At 36.2% G+C, this 22,519-nt stretch overlaps 1 protein-coding gene across 1 annotated transcript; it reads right to left on the reverse strand.

The window, feature by feature from the left end:
- Positions 1–579: 579 nt before the first annotated feature.
- Positions 580–14,898, reverse strand: anxa13 (annexin A13). The gene is given in 11 exon segments (NM_131774.3): positions 580–2,302; positions 2,610–2,722; positions 5,874–5,949; positions 6,857–6,958; positions 7,375–7,443; positions 9,376–9,455; positions 11,019–11,052; positions 11,208–11,378; positions 12,532–12,626; positions 12,792–12,867; positions 14,809–14,898. Coding segments are annotated over 11 exon segments (951 nt in total). The 5' UTR covers positions 14,824–14,898; the 3' UTR covers positions 580–2,182.
- Between the last annotated feature and the right edge of the window lie 7,621 nt (positions 14,899–22,519).

A 22,519-nucleotide genomic window follows, 5' to 3' on the forward strand; every position in this document is an offset into this window, starting at 1 on the left:
ACAGCCAAATTTTTCCAATTTCGACAGTCCATTGTAAGGGAAACTGGAGCACCTGGAGGAAACCCATGCCAACATGCAAACTCCACACAGAAATGCCAACTGGCCTAGCCTGGAGCTGAACAAGTGACCTTCTTGCTAACCACTGAACCACCATGCCACCCCCCTAATCATTATATTCAAGTGATCATACAAAATTAAATCTAAAATGATTAAAAACTGATATAGCTCGACTGTCATCTTTGTTGAATCTTTTAATATTTACTGGAATTAATTTTATTTAGAATAATAATCATGGATCTTTTTTCGATATTTATTGGTTAAGCTTATTGCTGTCAGTGTCATGTGAATGACTGAATGAATGAATCAACTTGAAGGCTTCAGATAAGCGAACTAAAGACCCAGGTAAGCAAAGACATCTTATTTTCTTTATCTTGCAGCATTTATGTTCGTAGTATTGTGTGATTATCATTTGCGCTAGTTGTAGATGTGTTCGAGAAGCAACATTTTGAAGATATTTTGGCAAATTGAACGAAATTACTCGAAACCGATCTCGCTAAATGAGACTCAGAGTCGGTAAAATGATTCAAACTTTCCATAATTTACAATGATAAAATGCAATGCAAAATTGCCAGAGTTAAACAATAGTATCTTTATGATGCAAGCTGAGATTGCATCACTCAACGATGCAATGTCACACACAATGCACACAACCCACTTTTACTATGGTCATTTCCCAACACAAACATTACTGTGCAATATTTGACTGGAAGGGTGGTTAGGGTTAGTATTGTCTAGTATCGTTAGATTTGGCTTCCTGTCCACATTTAGATTTTAAGTTATTGCTTGATTATTTGACAGTTTTTCATCCTTTAGTACATGCTGAATGTTATAAACTAGAAAATAATAATAATAAAGTCAAGTAATCAACTAATTAAAGGTGACTGTGATTAGGCCTGCTTGACTAGAGAAGAGGTAAGTAACAGAAACAACATGACTTTGCTTGGACAGTGATTTAAGATCCTGTTATGCAGTTTAACGTTGATTAAAAAAATAATACACAATAATTACTATATTAATACCAGTGCCTCATTAAATGTGCAAGACAAATCAACATACTTTAAAATCTTTTATTTTATTCAATGGATACAACTGTGTTAAAACAGAAGATATGAGTCCAATCTCCTGTATAGTGAATGTTTTTATATTAATCTGATAAAATAGGCTTTTATTTGAGGGGGGAGAACAGCACAACTCTGTCTGAATTCTTGTGTTTCAGATCCTTTAAAACATAATGTAAGTTATATTAAAAAAATCTCATCTAAATAACATAAATACTTTAGTCTCGTGTTAACGTTATTAAAAATGATCACTTCACTGATGCAGATATTTTACCACAGATGCGACACATTAGCTGCAGACGTCTCATAAACAGACGATTGTTTCGCTGATCATGTCAGATTGTTATTTTAACATTTCTTTTTATACTTAAGCACATTTTCAGAATTCACATTGTCACGTGCAATTTAAAACTGTGAGGTTTTTGGTATGGAAAAATACTGGCAGGAAATGTACGCCACTGCTTCTCAACCTGTTATTATCATAGTCTAACAATGTTATCTTGTAATCCTGTAAAGACTCTACTTACGTTTAACTGGCCAGTCTTGACACAGAATGTCACAGAAACCCAACACAAATGCATATCTCTGCTTGGAATCATACATATTTTTAGTGGTGATTCTTAAAGGGATAGTTCACATAAAAAAATTTAAATCTGCTATTACTTAGCCTTTACTTGTTTTAAACCTTTATGAGCTTCTTTCTTCTGTTGAACACTAAAGATATTTCGAAATATGTTGGAAACCTGCAACCATTAACTTCCATATTGTTTATATTTCCTATAATGGAAGTCAGTGGTTACAGGTTTTCAGCTTTCTTTAAAATAACTTAATAGAAATTAAAAGTAAATGATATGCAAAATTTCACTTTTGAGTGAACTATCCCTTTAATATATACTGGAATATATAGTTGTACAGTGTAATAAAACTTGATTTCTTTACTTTAAACTGTCCTTTATATATATAAAAACATGTTTGTAGACTACGTGACAGAAAATAAGTCTTGTTAGTTTGCCTTGATGGTGACTATAGTTAAAGCCTGGAGCGCCAGTGGCTGAATGTTGTTCTCAGTGAAGGATGGCCAGCAGGAGGCGCTTGAAATCGCCTCCGCATTCAGAGCTGATGGCGTCTTTCAGAGTCACGTCGTATTTCTCCAGGTACATGTCTTTAATAGTCTCCAGATCAACCTGCCCAAGACAGAAAAATGTCAAGCTGAGTTTTTTCCCTCTTTTTTGTGGAAATGGTATAATGCAATCTTTGATATCGGTGTAATTATGCAACTAAATAATTTTCTGCAACAGGCCTACTGTTCAAATTGAGACACAAAGACCCCAGAATGGATGAAAACATCCCCAACAGTACATAAGGGCTAAAATTGTAATAATATTTTACAAAATTGCATAGTTTTGGTGGACATAAGAGACTTCTTTAACACATTTAAAAGTCTTGAAAGGTTAACATCAACATGCCGTATGGATAGGTGTTATAGTGTACCTCTGAGCGACACACGATGATGCGGATGAGAGTGTCTTCATCGGTTCCAGCTCCTTTCATAGCGGCGTTCAACCTCCGGGCAAAGAACAGCTGGGGGTTCTTAGCACACCTCACTATGGGTTAAAGAGTTAACCAGTTAGTGCTGAAGAGTTACCAATCAATTTAGTGATAGGATAGGATTTAACAGCTTGTGTAAGGGTAAACCCTCTTTTGGTGTTATTTAAAAACAACATATTAGAGGTATTTACTATGATAAGGTCATTGATGTGAACCTCGGTTGTTTGCAGAAGACCTTACATATGGATTTGTGGGAGTTTCACTTTCACATAGCCACCTGCTCTCCCAGTCACGGTGGCCATCTTACAGTTGCCTCCATCTTTAGGAGCTTACACAATTGGTAGTTAAATGAATGCTAATTTCCCCCAGACCATTTTCCTGGTTGCATTCGCAACGATCACTACATACTCTGAAGCGATGCCTGCAAACAGCAACATCAAGCACTACATTCAACAAAATCGAGGTGAGAAGACGCAGTGAATAGAGCTTTGTCTTCATTGTGTGTCTCATGTTTCCTGTTATAGAGATAAATGTAATTAAAAAAGTTAAAACTAAAACTGAAGGGGACTAAATATCTCTGGCAGCTTGTGGCACATACTGTCAAAGACTAAGGTACAGTAGTGGTCACCAAACTTGTTCCTGGAGGGCAGGTGTCCTGCAGAGTTTAGCTCCAACCCTAATCAAACGCATCTAAATCAAGTTCTTACTAGGTATACTTGAAATTTCCAGGCAGGTTTGTTGAGGCTAGTTGGAGCTAAATTCTGCAGGGATACTGTTCTGGCACACCTATGTCACTCCAATTTCAATAGTCCTGGATTAGACCCTAAAGTGGGAACTCTGAACTAAAATCACTTGTAGTTCCTGTGTTGTGAACATGCCAAAAAGTAGACAATTCCATATAAATTCTGTGTAAAAGTCACTCATTACACACCCACGAGAGCCACCACTGCAACACTGATGTGATTACCATTGGTGGAAAAGACAGTGACAGCCAATTGAAAGTAATGTGGATTATTGAGAGGACATGTTTGGTAAGGGCCAATAATACACCGGTTTTACATACTCTTTACAAGTTAGTTACAAATTCTTTGCCTTGCTATACTCAAAGCACAAGCTCTAAATCAGATAAAGTTGTTCTATCAACAAAACATTGTTGGGCTAGAAGCAAGAACTGCTCATGTCAGGGGCTGACGGTGGGGTTACAATGACCAACAAGACAGACACAAACTTTTTTGAGCAGCATTCTTGAAATAGCAGCATGTGATGCTTGCATACAAAGCCACTAACGTTAATAACAATGTAACAACGATGGCGTGTTTGCCGCTTCCACGTTTGTGTTGCAGGGAAAGATGAAACATATTCTGTGACATCCAACCTGGCTTCTTGGTGGCTCTCTAGACCATTGGAAAGCAAAGCAATTATTAGAAGGCCAGTGATAAGGCCTTGTACAACACCTCTGGTTCTGAACTGACCAGGCTTTTCGTCTGCCCCATTCTCTCTCTAGCAATCTTCTGGGATTTTTTATTTGCCAGAGCAACTTGGTCTGTTCTTCTGACAGCACACTGGGTTTCCACTCAACCTTTAGTGTTCCTGTGGTCAGTGTTTTCTGACCTTTTGTCTGTCTCATCTGGTGATGTTTGGTCTGTGGTGTATGGTGCTCTCATCTTGTTTGGCCCTATTTTTAGTGTGATAGGATCCTGCCTCTGTTGTTTGTATTGTCCTTGTGAGTGTACAGCTTTCAGGTTTCTCTGAGGTGTGCACTCTAATGTTTCAGTGTTTCAGGGCATGGTGTCTGAGTCCTGACACTTCGGTCATGTTTTGGTTTAGTTGCAGTGTCTGGGTGCAGACATCCATGTTTTCTTTGGTACTATGGTGGCCAATAGCTATGTTTCCATCCAAAAATGTGAATTAAATTTATGCGCAAAACTAGAATATTGCATAATATGTAAATGAAGCAGCTTTTGAATCCAACGAGTCAAAGAGAACAAAATCGTCACTTCCTGATTAACTGGCACTAAATATCAACAGAAAAACTGAATTTGCTGCGGTAGGAGAAGCTGCGTGAATCATTTCTTTATTTAATAAATTACTTTCACCTTAGAAGATGATGCAAGACCCAATGAATGCCTGGTGGCGTTTGAAGCCATGAGACACGGAGTACATATGCTCTTGACAATATAATAACACTAATATCAAAATGGTTAAAGTGTTTTAGAATGGCCAAAACAAGATGTTTTACAATGTGCTCGGCCTGCTTGTTTGTCAATTCACACACATTTTTATCATCACATGATCTCTTATAACAAAATCACATGACTTTAATGCGCATACTGGAATTTGTTAGATAAAAGTGTTTCCATCACAGTTAATGCACATCTATTCTTATCGAATAAAAAGCTTATCCTACTTAGTTCTGAATGTAAAATCTATGCGCATCTATGGCATTTCCATCCACCTATTTTTTATGCACATGGAATTGCAGCAGATCGTCTTGACCATGTCTGCATGCCTAAATGCACTTAGCCTTGCAGCCATGTGATTGACTGATTAGAAATTTATGTTAAGCAAGCAGTTAGACAGCTGTACCTAATAAGGTGGCTGCTGAGTTTATGTCACTGGTAGTTCCTAATGTGCTGGCTTAATTTATTTTCTAAAAGAGTTCCTCGGTTTGAAAATGCCAAAAAGCACTTACTACCCCCAATATGAAAATGTTCCTCTGGAAAATTCAGACACACTTCAAGTTCTTGACACTCAATAGGTGTTTTTTTTATGTCAATAGTTCACACTTAGCTAATGCTTGATACTGATTGCAGGTTTGGCATGCTGTCTCGGGACAGAACTTTGAGCTTGGAAATCCTTGAGCCCATTTATCATAGAAAGGGGTCAGATCAGGCAGGTCTCCTGAGCCTCCCCTGGTATAGGAATAAAAAGGGGAAGCTGGGGTGCATGGGGGGATTCTTCAAAAACGAATATCAAGGTAATAATGGGCTATTTATGTACTGTAGGCTTGAATTCGTCTACTGGTTTGGTTGGTTTATTGTTGATTGTTGACGTGAGACCAGCTGTGGTCAATTATAGCATGTGATTCTCTCAAAATTAGTTTATAAAACTTCACTTAGTTTCAACGGACATCTCTGCTTTTCCACTATATCAAATTCTACGTGAAATTCAATATTTGTCTGAAGAAGCCATGTGTTTAATACAAACCAAGCGTGGTGTAGCAGTCCTTCAGAGTTCCAGAGGTTTCCTTATCGATTGCATCCAGAATATCTGTTCCAGAAATCTGTTGGAGAACAATGTAAAATATAGAGGATATTAAACTTTATTCAACTTATTAAGCTTATTTACTTCCCCAAAGTTTTAGTTCACCCAAACATGAAAACTCTGTTATTAATTATCCACCCTCATGTTGTTCCTTTGTTCGTTGTCTCAACACAAATGAAGATAGAAACTTTCAACGAGGCCCAGAAAAGGAACCAAAAACATTGACAAAACATTCCATGTGGTTTAACTGTAATCTTGCAAAGGTCCAGAAACACTGTTGTATGCTAAAAACAATTTTAATGATGCTAATGAGTCAGATTGGGTGTATGCTTACTATATGCAATACTAAATGTTATTGTACTGCTAGCAGTAAACGTGCACACTGACACGGCGCAAAGTAATTTTTACAGCTGTATTAAAGATTTTCACAAATATTTCACCAAGTAGGACATATGTTCCTGGATTAACATCTCTGTTGATCGGGGAACAACATTCCAATCAGCTAATCAGAATTAAGGGATATGTTTACAGTTTATGTTAAGTTCTGGTTTCATGATTAGGTTTACAGACTTCTACATGATTGTTATTCAACTATTATTCCCCTCTGATTTTGAGTATAATTTACAGTTATGGTTGGTTTTAGGTGTAGGGAAAAGGTTTGGATTACACTTTCCAACAAAAATGATGTTCCAGGATCAACATAGATGTTACTCCAGGATTGCATGGTACTTGGCGAAAACATGATGTGCGTTATTGGAGCTTCTTGTGATTTGTGTGAGGCTTTCGCTGTCTGTGGAGGGTCAGAGAGCTCTGGGATTTTAGTTAAAATGTCTTAATTTGTGTTCTGAAGATGAACAAAAGTCTCAAAGGATTGGAACAATTTTTGAGTCATTAATCTTTTACGCTCAAAGAGAAGATAAACTCACGGCTTCATAGGCTTTGAATGTGGCCTGAAGTTGTAAGTAGTTCCTGGTGGCCAGAATGAAACTGAAAGTAGATTCATCTGTGCCAAGACTGCCCTCTCCAGCCTTACAAATAAATAAAACATGTATTAATAAAATGGGTTAAAACATGACAAAATACAGTGGTTTTTAACACTGGTAATAAATATCAAATCAAATGTTTTGAGATTACATTTTGTTTTGAATAGGAAATATACAGTATAAGGAAATGTATAACATGGTTTACATTTTTGTTTTCTCTTCAAATTCACAAAGCTTTGATTAACAAATAACTAGATATATTAATATAAATCATACGTTCCACAATACAAATGCTCATACAAATGCCAAATTTTATAAACCTCAATGTAAGTACGTTGGTAACTCTACACACAAGCAAAAGAATCATGTTTAGATGCCGATTAATATTGTATGTTCTGAGATGTGTGTAAGTCTTAATATATGAATATCTATGAAGAGAGATCGTGTTGAATGTCTCCTACTTCAAACAACGAAACGGCATCTTGCTCCGCCAGTGCTTCGTCAACCTCGTAGCTCTCGTCTCTGTTACCCTGCAAGAGAGAAAGTATTGACGCCGTGACCGAGACAGCGAAATCCGAGTCCAAGTCACGTCATTGAATCCTGCCTCTACTTATCTAATGAAAGGGGATCTGAACCTCTGCCAAGCTTCAGAGCTCTACAGGGACAGGAGGAAGAGGGAGGGGTGCTAAACACACTGAGCGCTTTATGCCGCTCAAGGCTGCAGTCTAGTCATTTTGTAAGATGTAAACAGCAATTTTCATTTAAATAGCACCTATGATGCAAAATCAACTTTTGTAAGCTGTTTGGATAGAACTGTGTGTAGGTATAGTGTGTCCACTGTCATATTTGAGTGCCATAAACACAATAAGTCTCTTTTTCTTAAGTTCCTGCCGTTAAAATACGATCAAATCTCATAGTAATATGTCTCCATAGTATGCTTTGGCTGTAATACGGTAATATGGTATACCGCGGGATCTAATAATAGCAACGTTGTCAGTTTCAATACCGTTAAATCATCATAAAAAACAATGCACTTAAATAGGAAACAAGTATTAAATAATAAATATTATTTATTTAATGGCCACAAATGCGTATGCGTGATTGTCATCACGGGACAGTGTGGAAGAATGAGGTGAGGTAAGATGGTGAGTCGTGCACCAAGTGACCTGCAGTTTGGCAGTATTTCCCGTTTCGACCGAACGAGAAGGGAGACGTGGTAAATACGAGAGGTCTCCGCTGCTGTACCGCGGGATCTGAACAGATTTCCTGCGGTGCGGGAATAAATTTCCAAATAAAGTGTGGAAGCGGTCGGTAACTCAAGTGTAATTTGAAAGGGAGTGGACGTGCGATCTAACAATATCGCTCCCAAGCGATCGAGCACACGCTCATCCGCATGGATGCTGTGTAAGTGTGTGTGTGTGTGAATGAGAAAGCGCGTGGTGCTGTGTCGCTCTCTCTATGTGTACGTGTGTGTGTGTGTGTGAATGAGAGAGAGAGAGAGAAACGTGGTGCTGTGCGTCTCTATCTCTCTCTCTCTCTGTGTGTGTGTGTGTGTGTGTGTGTGTGTGTGTGCATGAATGAGAGAAAGCGTCCCGCGCAGATCTCTGATAACAAAAAGACAAACAGGTGACTGCAAACCTAAGGTCGCATATATGGTATTCAGTTTCTGAATGGTTTAGGCACAAGCCAACAGTTTGGTGACGCTGTCTGAACCTTACGTCATCATTTTTTTTTGCACAGTAATACCGGATACCGAGATAAAAAAGGGAAGGGGTTTGATGGTATCAAAATTTGGATACCTCCCTAGTCTACTTCATAGTCATGCGTATAAACATGTCCACAGAACAGGATTTGCAAAGAAACTGGGATTGAAAGATCTGTTTTAACTCTCTGTGATCAGCTGCAGCTCAAGAATGAGTTTTACAAGTTAAAAACGTTTTTAAAACCTGGCATGCTTGAAATAACGAAAATTAAATTTGCTATGTAATTCATAACCACTAGAATCACCACAGTCGCATGATGTCAGTACAACTATATAGGAGAAGCAACACTATTTAAGAGCAAAAAGTTAAACGTGTGTGTGTGTGTACTGCGAACTTTGTAACGGCATTTGTGTGCGACTCATTATTTCAGAAACGTCATACAACCTTGCTTAGTATTTTTGACTAATAAACTGTATCTCTGCTTCATCCATGTCTGTCTCTGTCACTGACTGCGGTTTATCTGACATAACGCAGGAGAAGCAGACAAGCGCATGGAAACTGTGGGCGGGGAGAACCAGGTCATTTGCATTTAAAGGCACAGGCTACAAAAACAGCTACACTTTGCTCTGAGGCCAAAATAGATATATTCTGCATTGTATAATAAATGATCTGATGGGTATATTGAGCTGAAACGTTACAGACACCTCCTGAAACACAAAAGTGGTAAAATCAGAGCTGTTTAAGATTAAGAGGATTTACCTGGAGAAGCAATGTTAGCAGTCTCCTCACATCCCCACTGGTGTCTCCTTCAATGTCACTCTCCAAATCCCTGTCATGCACTGAAGACAAAAACAGAGAGATTGTTATAACCAAAGGTAGTTATTTCATAAAGAAATATATAAATTGCTCAAAATTAGAGGAAAAACACATTAACATATTAGAGAACATTTATAAATATAAAATGATGTAAATGTAAATTTCAATAGTATGAAAAAAAAAGATATCCAAAGACATAAAAATCACATAATTCAATTTGCAAATCAATGAATTAGGAATAATTTACTGACATCTTATCAATAATATGTACAATAATTAGAACAATAGTAACAACAAGTTTCACTTGTTTGAGGAAGTCCCATTCAAGGGACTGAAATAATCTCAAATGATAAAATTTGTACTACAAATAATCCACATCCGTACTGAAAGCCGAGCACTTTCTATCCATCATAAAAATAATATTGGGTTTACATTTACATTACATATAGGATAAAATAAGCACTTCGAATCATCAAGTCTAAAGGTTGGTATACTTCAAACAAAATCTAAACAAATGACTGAAATGACATCATTTCGAACTAAATCCAGCCAAAATGAAGTTCTTTTTGACTTCCAATCGGCAATTTGAAATAGCCCACCAAATCGATTTTTTTAAGGGAGTTCGTTTTATTCCAAAACCCCTTTGAGCTATCATTGGTCTGTGATAACTACGCAATTGGTGGATGTGTACTGGAACTATGTCTTCTTAGATGTGCATTTTATCCAAGGAGTTCAGAATCAATGAAGAACAAAAAAAAGAACTTTGTTTGAAGTATACCAAACACTTAAGTAATTATTATTATTTTTTTATTAATAATGTTATTGTTTTTCCCTGTGTTGGGTTGCGGCTGGAAGGGCATCTTCAGCATATGCTGAATAAGTTGGTGGTTCATTCTGCTGTGGCCGTATAAATAAAGGGACTAAGCCGAAAAGTGAAGGAATGAATTTATGTGTTTTTTTTAGTATTTATTTAATGTGGTATATTAGTATTATAAGGAGCTCTTTTGTGTTTATTGTGTCTGTTCCTTCAGATTATTGTCTCTTCATATTCCATATGGTACAGTAATATTTAATATATAACAGAGTTTGTGTTTTCCTAAAAATATTTAGTTATTTTGAATAAGTGTTCTTTCCTAAATGTTTGATGGTTAAATTGTAAGAATGCTTTGAAACCTCATTTTACCCTTTAAAAAGTTTCAAAGCATCATGGTAAGAATACATCTGTTTGGATTTAGTCTTGTTTTATACGGCTAGAATAAAAGCAGTTCTTAATTTTTCGAAATGATTTAAGGTCAATATTATTATCCCCTTTAAGCTACATTTTTTTCGATTGTCTACAGAACAAACCATCTTTACACAATAAATTGCCTAATTACCCTAATTAACCTAGTGAAGCCTTTAAATGAAACTTTTAGCTGAATACTAGTATCCTCAAAAATATGTAGTTATATATGATGCACTGTCAACATGGCAAAGATAAAATAAATACTAATTTAGTATATAATGAAAAAAAAGCTGTTCTCAAAAACTATGTGCTCAAATGCATTACTATTTTACAGCAATTAATTAGGTGATTCATACTCTACCTTGGGTGTAGGTCTCTTTGTAAAAGGCAATCTCCTGTTAGAAAACAAAACAGTAAATGACTCATTTCAATATGTAAATCCCTTCAGAGAAAAACATATTAGTCATGAACAACTATTTGTCCCTGCTTTGGAAATGGTCACAGCCACAGGAACTTGCGGAAATGTTCAATTCAAAACAAACCAACATACATCATTGGTAGCAGTGCACAGAATCTCCACCAGCACATCCTCATCTGTTCCTGCGCCCTTCATTGCCTTCCTGAGCTCTTTAACTGCAAACACGTGAGGAGGGTCCAACATGGCAAGAATGGCATTCTCAAAATTACCAGACAGCTCACTCTTCAGAACATCCACCAACTCCTTCAGGGAAAACAAATCTATGAGTGCAAAATCTATATGCTTAAAATACAAATGCTATTTACTTTAGTGAAGATTAAAGTTAAAAAACACTTCATACAAGTTTTTTCTAAAACAAAGTAAACTTCGTGCCTCATAGTTAGTTAAAAATCAAAGCACATAAATAAGATTTTAATTTTGTAGAGCCGTTCCTTTGACTTCAGTACATCTGTGTTGAAAGGATATCACTAGTTACTCACTTGCTTACACTGCTCTGCCACGATTTTACATTTATGTACAGTATTCAGTAGACACTTCTATCCAAAGAGACTTCCATTTGATGAAGATACACATTTACTCAAGTCTGGATTTTACTAGGAGTCAAACCCACAATGTTAACATTGCTAGCACCATGCTTATCAATTTGAGATACAGCAACTCTTGCTCTCTTTTCTTATCTTAACAGTTCAGTGACTTACTGAAGAAATCACTTTGTGGCCAAAGATTCCTGAGATTTTCAATAAGGTTCAGGATCAGGACTCTGGGCTGGCCATTTCATTATTTCAGTATTTCTAGTTTTTAGAGGCCTGCTTTACTTTTTTTGCTGTTTGACAGGATCTCATTGTCTTATGTATTAAACTTGCTGGTTAATCAGACAATGAAAGCAGGGAAGAAACCTCACGTAGCCAAAGGAGCTTATGATAAACATTTGCATTCACTCTGTCATGAAGCTCTGTAGGCTCATCATTACAAAAAACATGACACATCACTCCACCTCTCACAGACTACTACTGTACACACTTCTTTGAAAATTCAGGGTTTTCCCAGTATGATGACAAATACAATGTTTCTGATAAGACCCAAATATATTTGCATATTTTAATTGCTTTATTTACTAACGTGAACTTGCGGACCACAAGATACAGGTATTGGAAAGTTTGCTTATTTACCCATTTCAAATATTGATTAATGCTCATTTAAAAATATCTTAAGCTTTTTATACTGTGCCTCAGAATACATGTAACTCATAACATATGCTTTGAAAACTGCTCTTTTAATCCTGTTAGTAATTTTAAATAGGTCTAAGCAGTGACCTTAAAGTTTACAAAGTAGTAGATTGTTCAGTAATTTTGATCTCCACAGTTTATTTTCATTAACTGCTTTTCCGAATACTCACGTCATCATATTTCTCAAAGTAGGCTTGCTTGATCTCCATTCTCTGAGCTGCACTTCGATAGGCTAGGATGTCTATGATGGCTTTCTCGTCCGTTCCTTGGAAATTAAATAGAAAGTTAGAAAATTACACTCTAGTGACTTAAAGAGTATGCAAATAACAGACTAGCTATAACACAATGTCAAACTGTAATTGCAAATGAGATGTAATTGACAGACATAATGAATGCTTATTAGGATTTTAGAATCACATAAGAGTCTCACCGAAACCTTTGCAGGCTTTGCGGATTGCCTTAATGTCCGCAATTACATCAAAGTCTTCATAAGGCACAATTGTTGGCTGAAAAGAAAAGGAAGATATAAAGTCAGAATTCTTACAAATGTCATAATTGTAAAATACTTAGTCAAACCAAAAATTATTCAGACCCCAGAATTTGTTTCATTAATTATTATATACAATTTAAAATAATAGTTAATTTATACAAGTTCAAATAAACAAAACTGGGAACAGCAGGAAGAAACTAAAGAAGCTACTGCAGTGAGTCTAGAAAATGCTGAATTCCAGGCTTGATGAATGCACGTCTTGATTTTTCCAAGTACCTGATTATCCTGGATTATCATCCATGTTGATTCTAGAACATCATTTTTGTTGGAAAATGTGATTCATACCTATTCCCTACCCCTAAACCAAACAATAACAGTAAATCACTCCCAAAATCAGAGGGGCAATAATAGTCGGATAACAATCATGTAGAAGTGCATAAACCTAACCATTAACTTTGATTGGCTGATTGGAATGTTGTTCCAGGATCAACATACAGTAGATGTTAATCCAGGAACATGTCCTACTTGATGAAATCGAGGTTTAAATGGCAAGAGTTCTTGTAGGGGACAAAAGTAAAACTGATTCTTATGTCCTTCTTCTAACAGCCATGGATGATTTTTCACTTCCACATTAGAGTTTGCAGTATATAGATTCAGATGTTTAAAAAAAATGCATATTGCAAATAATAATAATAAAGATATTCTAATATTATAAAAATATTCTAAAATTGTAGAAAATTAACATATTGCATTGTTGGGTTGTTTAAGAAACATTTGATGGAGCTGAAATGTACAATGGAAATCCAGTTAAATGTTTTTTTAATCGCATATATAAATATATTTGTGTATTTATTTTGTTTATATATATATATATATATATATATATATATATATATATATATATATATATATATATAAATAATACTACTAATAATAATAATATATATTTGCAGTGAACATTAACAAGGCCAGATATAATTAAAATAAACAAGATTAAGCCAGTAAATCTAGCAAATATTGTTGCATTACTTTTGACCCAGCTGATGGGGTCAAAAGTAACAATGTGCAACTTTTGTTTAAAGTGAAGTTATATTGGACGTATTTTACAGTGATCCAAAATAACACCGGATTTTGATAGAGCACTTTTGTGAGTTAACAACCACCAGAGCAATGTATTTCTGCTAAAACCATTATCCTTTAATGTTGAGTTTTTATTAAAAATTGTTTACTTTTGTCCCCGCTCTCCCCTGTGTGTTGGAAAAATTATCTTGATAAATATTCTTGAAAAATAATAAATTCCACAATTTCAGATTGAAATTGATTTAACGGATTTATTTACATTTTATTTACATCTGTATTGAGCAACAATCTCTCCATCGACTGAAAAGGCTTGTGTGTCAGTCTCCCCCTATATTTACAAAAGCCATGGAATGCTCGGAGGAAGCGCCCTGTCCAAACACACAGTACCGCCCGATGGAGGCCCCTCGAAAGGCAAATATGAAGCGGAGTTTGCCACCATCTCCTCCCAAAGCGTTTCCTCTGACTCACTGATATAACGGGAATGTGACACATTCCTTCCTTTCCTTTACAGCATCATATATAACAGTATACACATTTAAATAGCAAACAAATTGGTTTTAACGTTTAAGAAAACAAAAACAACCGGAGACGAGGCAGAAAAAACACACACGAGACGAATCACAGTCGGTAAAGGATGCGCTTCTCAAAAACATCCTGACAACGCAGTACAAATGAGTCAGAAATCATAACTGGATTTTATTCGCTTGTCTCAACCTTCAGTTTTCTTTCCTTTTCCATATGACAGATTTTAATTTGATTAGTTTTTTGCGACGACGAGTCCCGTAGTAAACTCAGCGCAGATGCTACAGCGGTTACCTACCGGTTTACGACCGCACTGAAGTGTGCATTAGCAGAGAAAATGAAATGAAATACTCACTTGACAGTTTCCCATGATGAGAGTTTGGTGTTTTTGATGATCAGATGATCTGACCGCTGTCCGAACTGCAGGCCACACGCAATAGTTTCTGTAAGTGACGTCAGCACGTAGGGGAATAACGGGATGGATTGAAAACGTGCCCCATGGATGAGAGACAAAATGAGCATTTAGAAAAATAAACTTTTACAATCATCGATACATTGTTCAGCGTTGCTTCAGTAAGCAGCCTATTTATAATTCTGACAAATGTGCATATGTGTCACAATTTAACTTTTTAAGCATTTAGAAAGTAAATGAAAACCTCAAAACAGCTATATTGTTTTTACACATAGCTAAATTAAATGAAAATCATTTAAATTAGTTTTCAAATTCCCCATTTACTAGGAGATACACAATAACCTGCCTGTTTAAAACATTTCTTTACAATGTATAGAATGGAGTAAGGGAGCCCTCTATTGGGCATTAAGCGGAAAAATATGATTATGAAAAGCATCAACTATTTATATTTTAAAAGCAAAAACTATTTAGATTATAAAATCCTACTACTACTAATACTTATACTACTACTAATAATAATAAATTATTAATTAAAAATCAGATATAATATTAAGATAATAAATATTACAGTATTTAATGATAATACAGTTTAATAATGTTTAAACTAACATAAATTACACTGACCTACAGCAATGAATGCAGATCAGCATTTTACATCACGTTTGTCACAATGAAGAAATTAAATCAATCAAAGAAATTAGCTCACTTAAAAATCCTTATTTGACTCTATTTTATATGATTATTATTATTATTATTATTATTATTATTATTATTATTATTATTATTATTATTATTGATAATAATAATAATAATAATAATAATAATAATAATAATATAGTAGTTGTTGTAGTAGTAGGCCTAGATATAAAAATAAATTATTTACTTTAACCAACATTAGGTTACCAGTATTTTACTTTAAATTAAATGGCCAAAATGTAGTTTCACATAAAAAATAATAATAAAAATCAGTTTTAATGAAATTTGTCACAAAAGGAAAGGGTTAGATCTGCACTTTGATTTCTGACACGGAGAACTGTAGGAGTTTGTGGCTGAAACAAAGTGCTCAATTTTTACCACTTGATGTCAGTATACCACAAATATTCAGAAAAAAGCTATAAAATCACCATTACTGTTGTTTACCTTGGATTTACCACACATTCATAAGCAGAAATTAGTGCTCAACCCTGTTCCTGGAGATCGACCTTCCTGCAGATTTGAGTTGCAACATATATCAAACACACCTGCCTTTAATTATCAAGTGCTGTTCAGGTCCTATTAATTGGTTCAGGTGTGTTTGATCAGTGTTGAAGCTAAACTCTGCAGGAAGGTAGATCTCCAAGAGCAGGGTTGAGCAGCCCAAAGCTAGAAGAACCCCTCCCGCCATTTTAAAAAGATTATTCAAAGCAGAAATTAAACACTGTATTGAGTTACTTCTTGGTCTAATAGTAACGCAAAGTAAGTACACAAGCAGATATCCTAATGTTGATCTCAAATCACCTCTTTGCGGTTCGTAAAAATTAGTAATTAGAAAAAAGAAAAAGATTAGTAAAATGGTCCAAATTAATAAAGTTAAAGCTCACAGAATGTATCAAGTCTTCAAACATAACATAGAACAAAAAAATATGGAAGACCTGTTGTCAATGGGTCATATGCACACAGACTTTTAATTTTCAGCCAGCCAGCCAGATGGCTTCCGGGGAACTTTCCATTACAGAATTGCCACGTTTAAGATCAGTTTTCTTTAAAAAGAAGGGATCTTCACTGCCTGCTGTTGGTTTATACCATACCTGCCAACATTCGGATCATAAAAGACGGGAGATTTTATCCGGGGGTGTGCGTGAAGTGAATAGTGGGAAGCGCGTTTAAAGATGATTGCACGTTGGGTGTTCGGTGCACATGGGGACTGAACCAAAAAGCTAGCCGGACTGTATCAAAAAGCTGAGGAATTGAGGAGGAATTCCGTGAGTTTTTCGAGAGACAGAACAATATAAATATAAATAAAACTGATTTTAATATAAATTTCAGCAAATAAACACACTTAATGTGTTTATTCCTTTATTGAGATGTTTATGGTGATGTTTATATTCACCATCTAATTTAGGGAAACTCCTGAGGTAAATAAGATACATCTCTGAACTTTAATAATAAATGTATATAAAATGCCGTGCTTTCCACCTCCAGTCGCTATGACGTCTGGTACTTCTAGAGCGAGATCGGTGTTCAAGTCTGCATCTGTGCGTCCTCGAAATCAGGAACACTTCCGGGAAGTTTCACGCGTCTGTTCTTGCGGTCTTGAGTATTGGGACTAAACTTTGACAGTTGATGATGACGTTACACGAGAACACGAGGACGCAAGACCGCTGAAGAACGCATATTGAGAAACAGCCTCTTTTTATCTTGCGTGGTCGCATAGCCCTTGTCGAGGCCGTCGCCGATGCTGACACACTCCTCCCAAAAATTGGTCGGCTTGGTAGCGATGGTAAGTGTGGGCAAGACCGAAAGCCAATGAGCGAGTTTGAGCCACTTGTACATTAAGGTAGAAAGCAAAACACCAGCAAAGAAACTCGCCACAAAGCAACATAAAAACCTACTGCCAGCTAGCATGTTGGAAGTGTTATTGCAGAGCAACACAAACAGCACGCTGAATTATAAATGCATAGCGCAAGGCAGGTGCCGTGGGACACACTAATCACTCAGTGCAGAAGTATAAACCAGGCTTTATGGACAACAGTTTTCCAGCATGCTCCTTCTAACACTTCATATTCTCTATTTCATATCTAATCTGCTAATCTGGTGGGTTAATGAACTCAAAGCTCAAGCAGAGTCTCGAGATAAAGGCCGTACTTAAAGTCATTTGTTTACCATCAATTCTGAAAACCGGATGAACACGAAAACCCTTGAATACGTGTGCATTAAACCCATAAGATTTTGCAAGCATACTGTGGAGTATTCAGCAAGTCATAAGTGAATATTCCATTCTGAATGTATGCGGTGTGTGTGTGTGTGTGGCGTGGGTGGGTGGAATAGTGGAGTTGTAGCGTTGGTGCTGACAGCCTGGCGCAGAGGAATTTCTCATGGAAATGATGTTCAGTGTAGAGAGCGCCTTTAATTGGGTGAATATGTCATAAGGGCTCACAGTTAATCATAGCAAATAGAGGACGGCGGAGAGGAAGTTTGGATCGTTTGGGAAATGGTGAAGAATGTAGGCTGTTGTAGTTGGGCTTTAGCAATGTGTGTCATGAGTAATTGCTGAGTGAATTCTGTAGATAACTGGATGTTTCTCTGTAATGGGATGGAAGTAAGAACTTAAATGATGAAAAATGCTATTTCTTATCAGTTTATCAAGCCTGTATAGAGATACTAACTCGTTTAGATGGCATTTTTGCGTGGTTTAGATGGCTTTGACTTGTATTTCATTGCAAACAATATGAACACAAATTATTATTATTTTTTTTTTTTTGTCGGATCAACTTGAATTTGGAAATATGCACAATCTCCTGTCATTCATACCTGCAATACATTTTAAAAATTGCTGGAACACAAGCAGTTAGGACTAATAATCAGGTAAACTGTTAAATTAATGATGTGATTGGAAACAGGTGATGTCAACAGCTAATTGTAATTATGATTTGGTCAAAAGTAGCATCCAAGAAAGCTCTAGTCTAGGCTCTAGCCGGTGTCTCTGCAGGGTTTAGCTCCAACTTGCTTCAACACACCTCCCTGGGTGTTTCAATTATACCTAGTAAGAGCTTAATTAGCTCATTCAGGTGTGTTTGATTAGCATTGGAGCTAAACTCTTGAGGACAAAGTTTGGTGACCACTGCTCTAGTCCTTTATGAGCAAAGATGGGTCGAGGATCGCCAGTTTGCCAACAAATAAAGAAGAAAATTATTTAAAATGTTTAAAAACAATGTTCCTCAAAGAAAGATAGAAAGACATGTGGATACTTCACCTTCAGTTGTGCAAAATAATAGAATTACAAATAAGGATTCTTGAGGAATTTCAGTGCATAAAGGACAAGGGCGCAAGCCTAAATTGAACTACTGTGATCTATGATCCCTCAGGCGCATCAAGAATCGTCATTCATCTATAAGAGATATCACCATATGGGCTCAGGACTGCTTTAGCAAACCTTTCCAAAATATGTGGTTAAATCCACAAATCCCAGTTAACTATAATGTGCCAGGATATATGTTTTTTTTTTTTTGCTGTTTTTATTTTTGCCAATCCACCAGAGGCCGGTTTTTCAGATTTCAATTGTTTTCCGCGAGTGCCATTATAGTCTGCTCTTCTCACGTAAATACACCAGAGACCACTGATCGACTGACTCACTGACTGACCGACTAACCCAATCAGCAGCGTTTTCAAAAGCAATCCAGAAAAAAAAGCCCTCGCTGCAGTCTGATTTTTACCAGGTTTTCAGATTTTACTCTGCTATTTATTTGTTCATCTTATTTTTTGGCTTTTGTTTTAGCTTTACCTGCTTTCTGGAACCGTTCTTCACCGGACTCGAACCCTGTCGTTGCATTCTACTCCACTCTGCCTCCCAAGAATGTGGCGAGCGGTCAGTAGCGCAAAAAGAAACAGAAGCCACCTGCGGCGTCATACCACCCTGTAGCTTTCATTTTAAAGACGAAATGCAGCCATACGTAGCTCTGGCTACATAATTCACGCTCTCCAGAAATGTAAATGGGTGTACATATTCACAATGAGCCTGTGTTGGCACATACATACAGTGCCTTTAAAAATGAATAATTTCTCAGTGAATACAGACAACACCTATTTGATCATTTAAATAAAACTGTTTTATTAAGCAGCTATTTTTACTTAAAAAAGGAGTTTGGTCACCAGACATTGTTAGGAATTGAAAGATAATACATTTAAATTCAAATGAGGAAAAAAAACATTACAAACTACAAAATTTCATAACAAATTTGACATTTTGTAAAGTTTTTTCCTCTTTCCCCCCCAAATTCACTTGTGTTTGTTATTTTTTGAACCATGATCTTAAGATATTTTGTTAAATTAGCTCTAGTTTTTGCTTTGATACTGAATAATCTAATGTAAATACAAAAATAGCTTATTGTACAGCATCCTATAGAGCATATAATTGAAAAGAGAGATCTGTGAGGGGTGTACTCATTTACACTGTACAGTGTATAGAATACTTCTGAGGGGCAGACAAATCAAGAAAATGGCTTCTTTCATGTACAACCATGCAGTTACAGCATCTACCAGCAGGAGCTGCTGAACTGCTGAAACTAACCAACTCCTCAACAGCTGATTAAATGACAGATAGTTGTAATTTTGATAAGGCGATGCTGCGTGACTTGACACTTCAGGATTTTTACCAAGGAACATCAACCTGACTTCATTCATATTCATGACCTTCGCCTTGTAGGATTTGTCACATCGCCTCCAGAACACCTTGATGAGTCATGAATTGTCCCAATACAAATGCGTGGCCCGCTGTATGATGCCGAGGGGAATGAAAAACTCGTGTGGGTGTCTTCTTGCTCTGGATTTATCTTCTGAGCACAGCCAGAGCTTGCAGGGATTTAGCTATACCCCTGAGCTCTGTAGGCATTAGCCCACCCACTGTGACGGTCAGGAAGAAATTCAAAAGCTCTTCTTGATAATTTATGCAGATAAGGCATCAAAACATTTAAACAGTTTGTATGTGCGATGCTTTCATTTTACATAACCACCGTGTGACTAATTTCTAAAACCCGCTAGCAATTATACATCTCTGGATAACAGACAGAACATTGTACACTGTTACAAAATAAAGCTTGAAAGAAACAAAGAGGAATCTACAGTAATTTGAATCTTGACTTGAATCTTTATGTCTAAATTGGAAACACATCACAGAGAATTTCACTTTTAGTTGCTCTGTGTTATTCATTGATTATGTTTTATTAGCATGTGCCTTAATAATAATATGTTAAACACAGTTATTAAATTGATCAAAATGATCCAAGTATTGGTGGATTTTAGAAACTAGTAGGACAATTTGTTTGGTGGTTGTAAGATCTCATTAAACATCATTTATAAAACAGTCGTAACTTAATATTATATATTAGAGCAATATCACACGAGTAGCAGTGCGATACGGCTGTATATCGGCACTGGTGGGAAGCGTGCGTTGGCATTGATATTGCGTTTAAACAACAGTTTGATGGCATAGTTGTGTATATAAAAACTAAATCAAACATGGAAAGTCTCAAAAACCCTTTTGTATGAGGAACTACTTTCTTCCGCGTTGGATTTAAATCATAAGCTGACAGTTCAACAGCTGATCAATATCTTTTAAACTTTAGATCTGTAGTGTGCTTTTTGCTGGCTGTATGTAGGCTGAGTAATACACAAAGGGTAAAGAGGTTGTACGACTGCTGATATTACTTATCACAGCTATCAGCCAATCAGATTCAAGAACCAGACAGAACTGTTGTGTATATATATATATATATATATATATATATATATATATATATATATATATATATATATATATATATATATGTGTTATGAGAGCTCTTTCAGGTGAAAAAAAAAGTTTCTTGATTAAATGGTTAATATATTACCAAATGGAATATTCAAAACTTTGTCCTAAAACTGTGTTAAAGAGCACCTACGTTGAAAATCAACTTTTGTAAATCGTTTAGACAGAATTGTCTGTAGGTATATTGTTCCACCAGTCATTGGATTGATAGAAACAACAATAAGCCTCTGTTTTAAAATTTCCTGACGTGAAAATAGTATCTAAACCCCTTCCATACTGAGACCCACCGCAACGTGGCGTAGAAGTGCGGTTTCCCAGCCCACCGATTGATTGACAGATGCTTATAAACATGACTCTATAGTAATGCGGTATAATCAAATCTACAAGACAGGAAGTGCAAAAGCATCTGGGATTCAAAGATCTGTTCCAACTCTCCGTGATCATCTGCACCTCAAGAGTTTTGCAAGTTTAAAACGTTTTTAAAACATAAATGTTTGTAAAAAATACAATAAAATTGCTACGTAATTCATCACCACAGCTGCATAATGTCAGTACAATTATTAAAGAAGACCCCTCAATCCTGGTTTTTGGACGTTAAATCAGGTTTATTTTGTACATTAACATAACGGATGTCCATACAGCAGTGGATTTTAACGTGTATCCTGTCATGTTTGGCGTGCAAAAACAGTGCAAAGCTAAACGCGTGTGTGTGTGTGTACACACACACAAACTTTATAATGACATTGTGTGTGACTCATCATTGCAGAAAGGCTTGAATTAACTCTACAACAAAGATATCAAATGACAGTTGGGAAAGTATTTTTTATTGTGGTAAGGGAGATCTGCTTCATTTTTTTTTTTAAATTTAAAGATGATATGCAGCCATACGTAGCTCTGACTACATAATTCACGCTCTCCAGAAATGTATACGGGGGTACTTTTTCACAATGAGCTTGTGTTGGAGTTAGTTGATTAGTTGGTGATGAGATTTAATTAGCATCTTTGGAACACAATCATCAAGTTTAGTTAATTAACCTGGAGTGCATCTGTCATTTATAGAGCAAAGTAATACATTTCAAATACTAAGTTATTTATCTTCTCTTCACAAGTAGTTCTGGGCATGCATGGATATGAGAGTGAGTCACAAAACAC

This window comes from Danio rerio, chromosome 24, assembly GCF_052040795.2.
Source record: "Danio rerio strain M-AB ecotype USA chromosome 24, GRCz13ab, whole genome shotgun sequence".
NCBI lineage: Eukaryota > Metazoa > Chordata > Actinopteri > Cypriniformes > Danionidae > Danio > Danio rerio.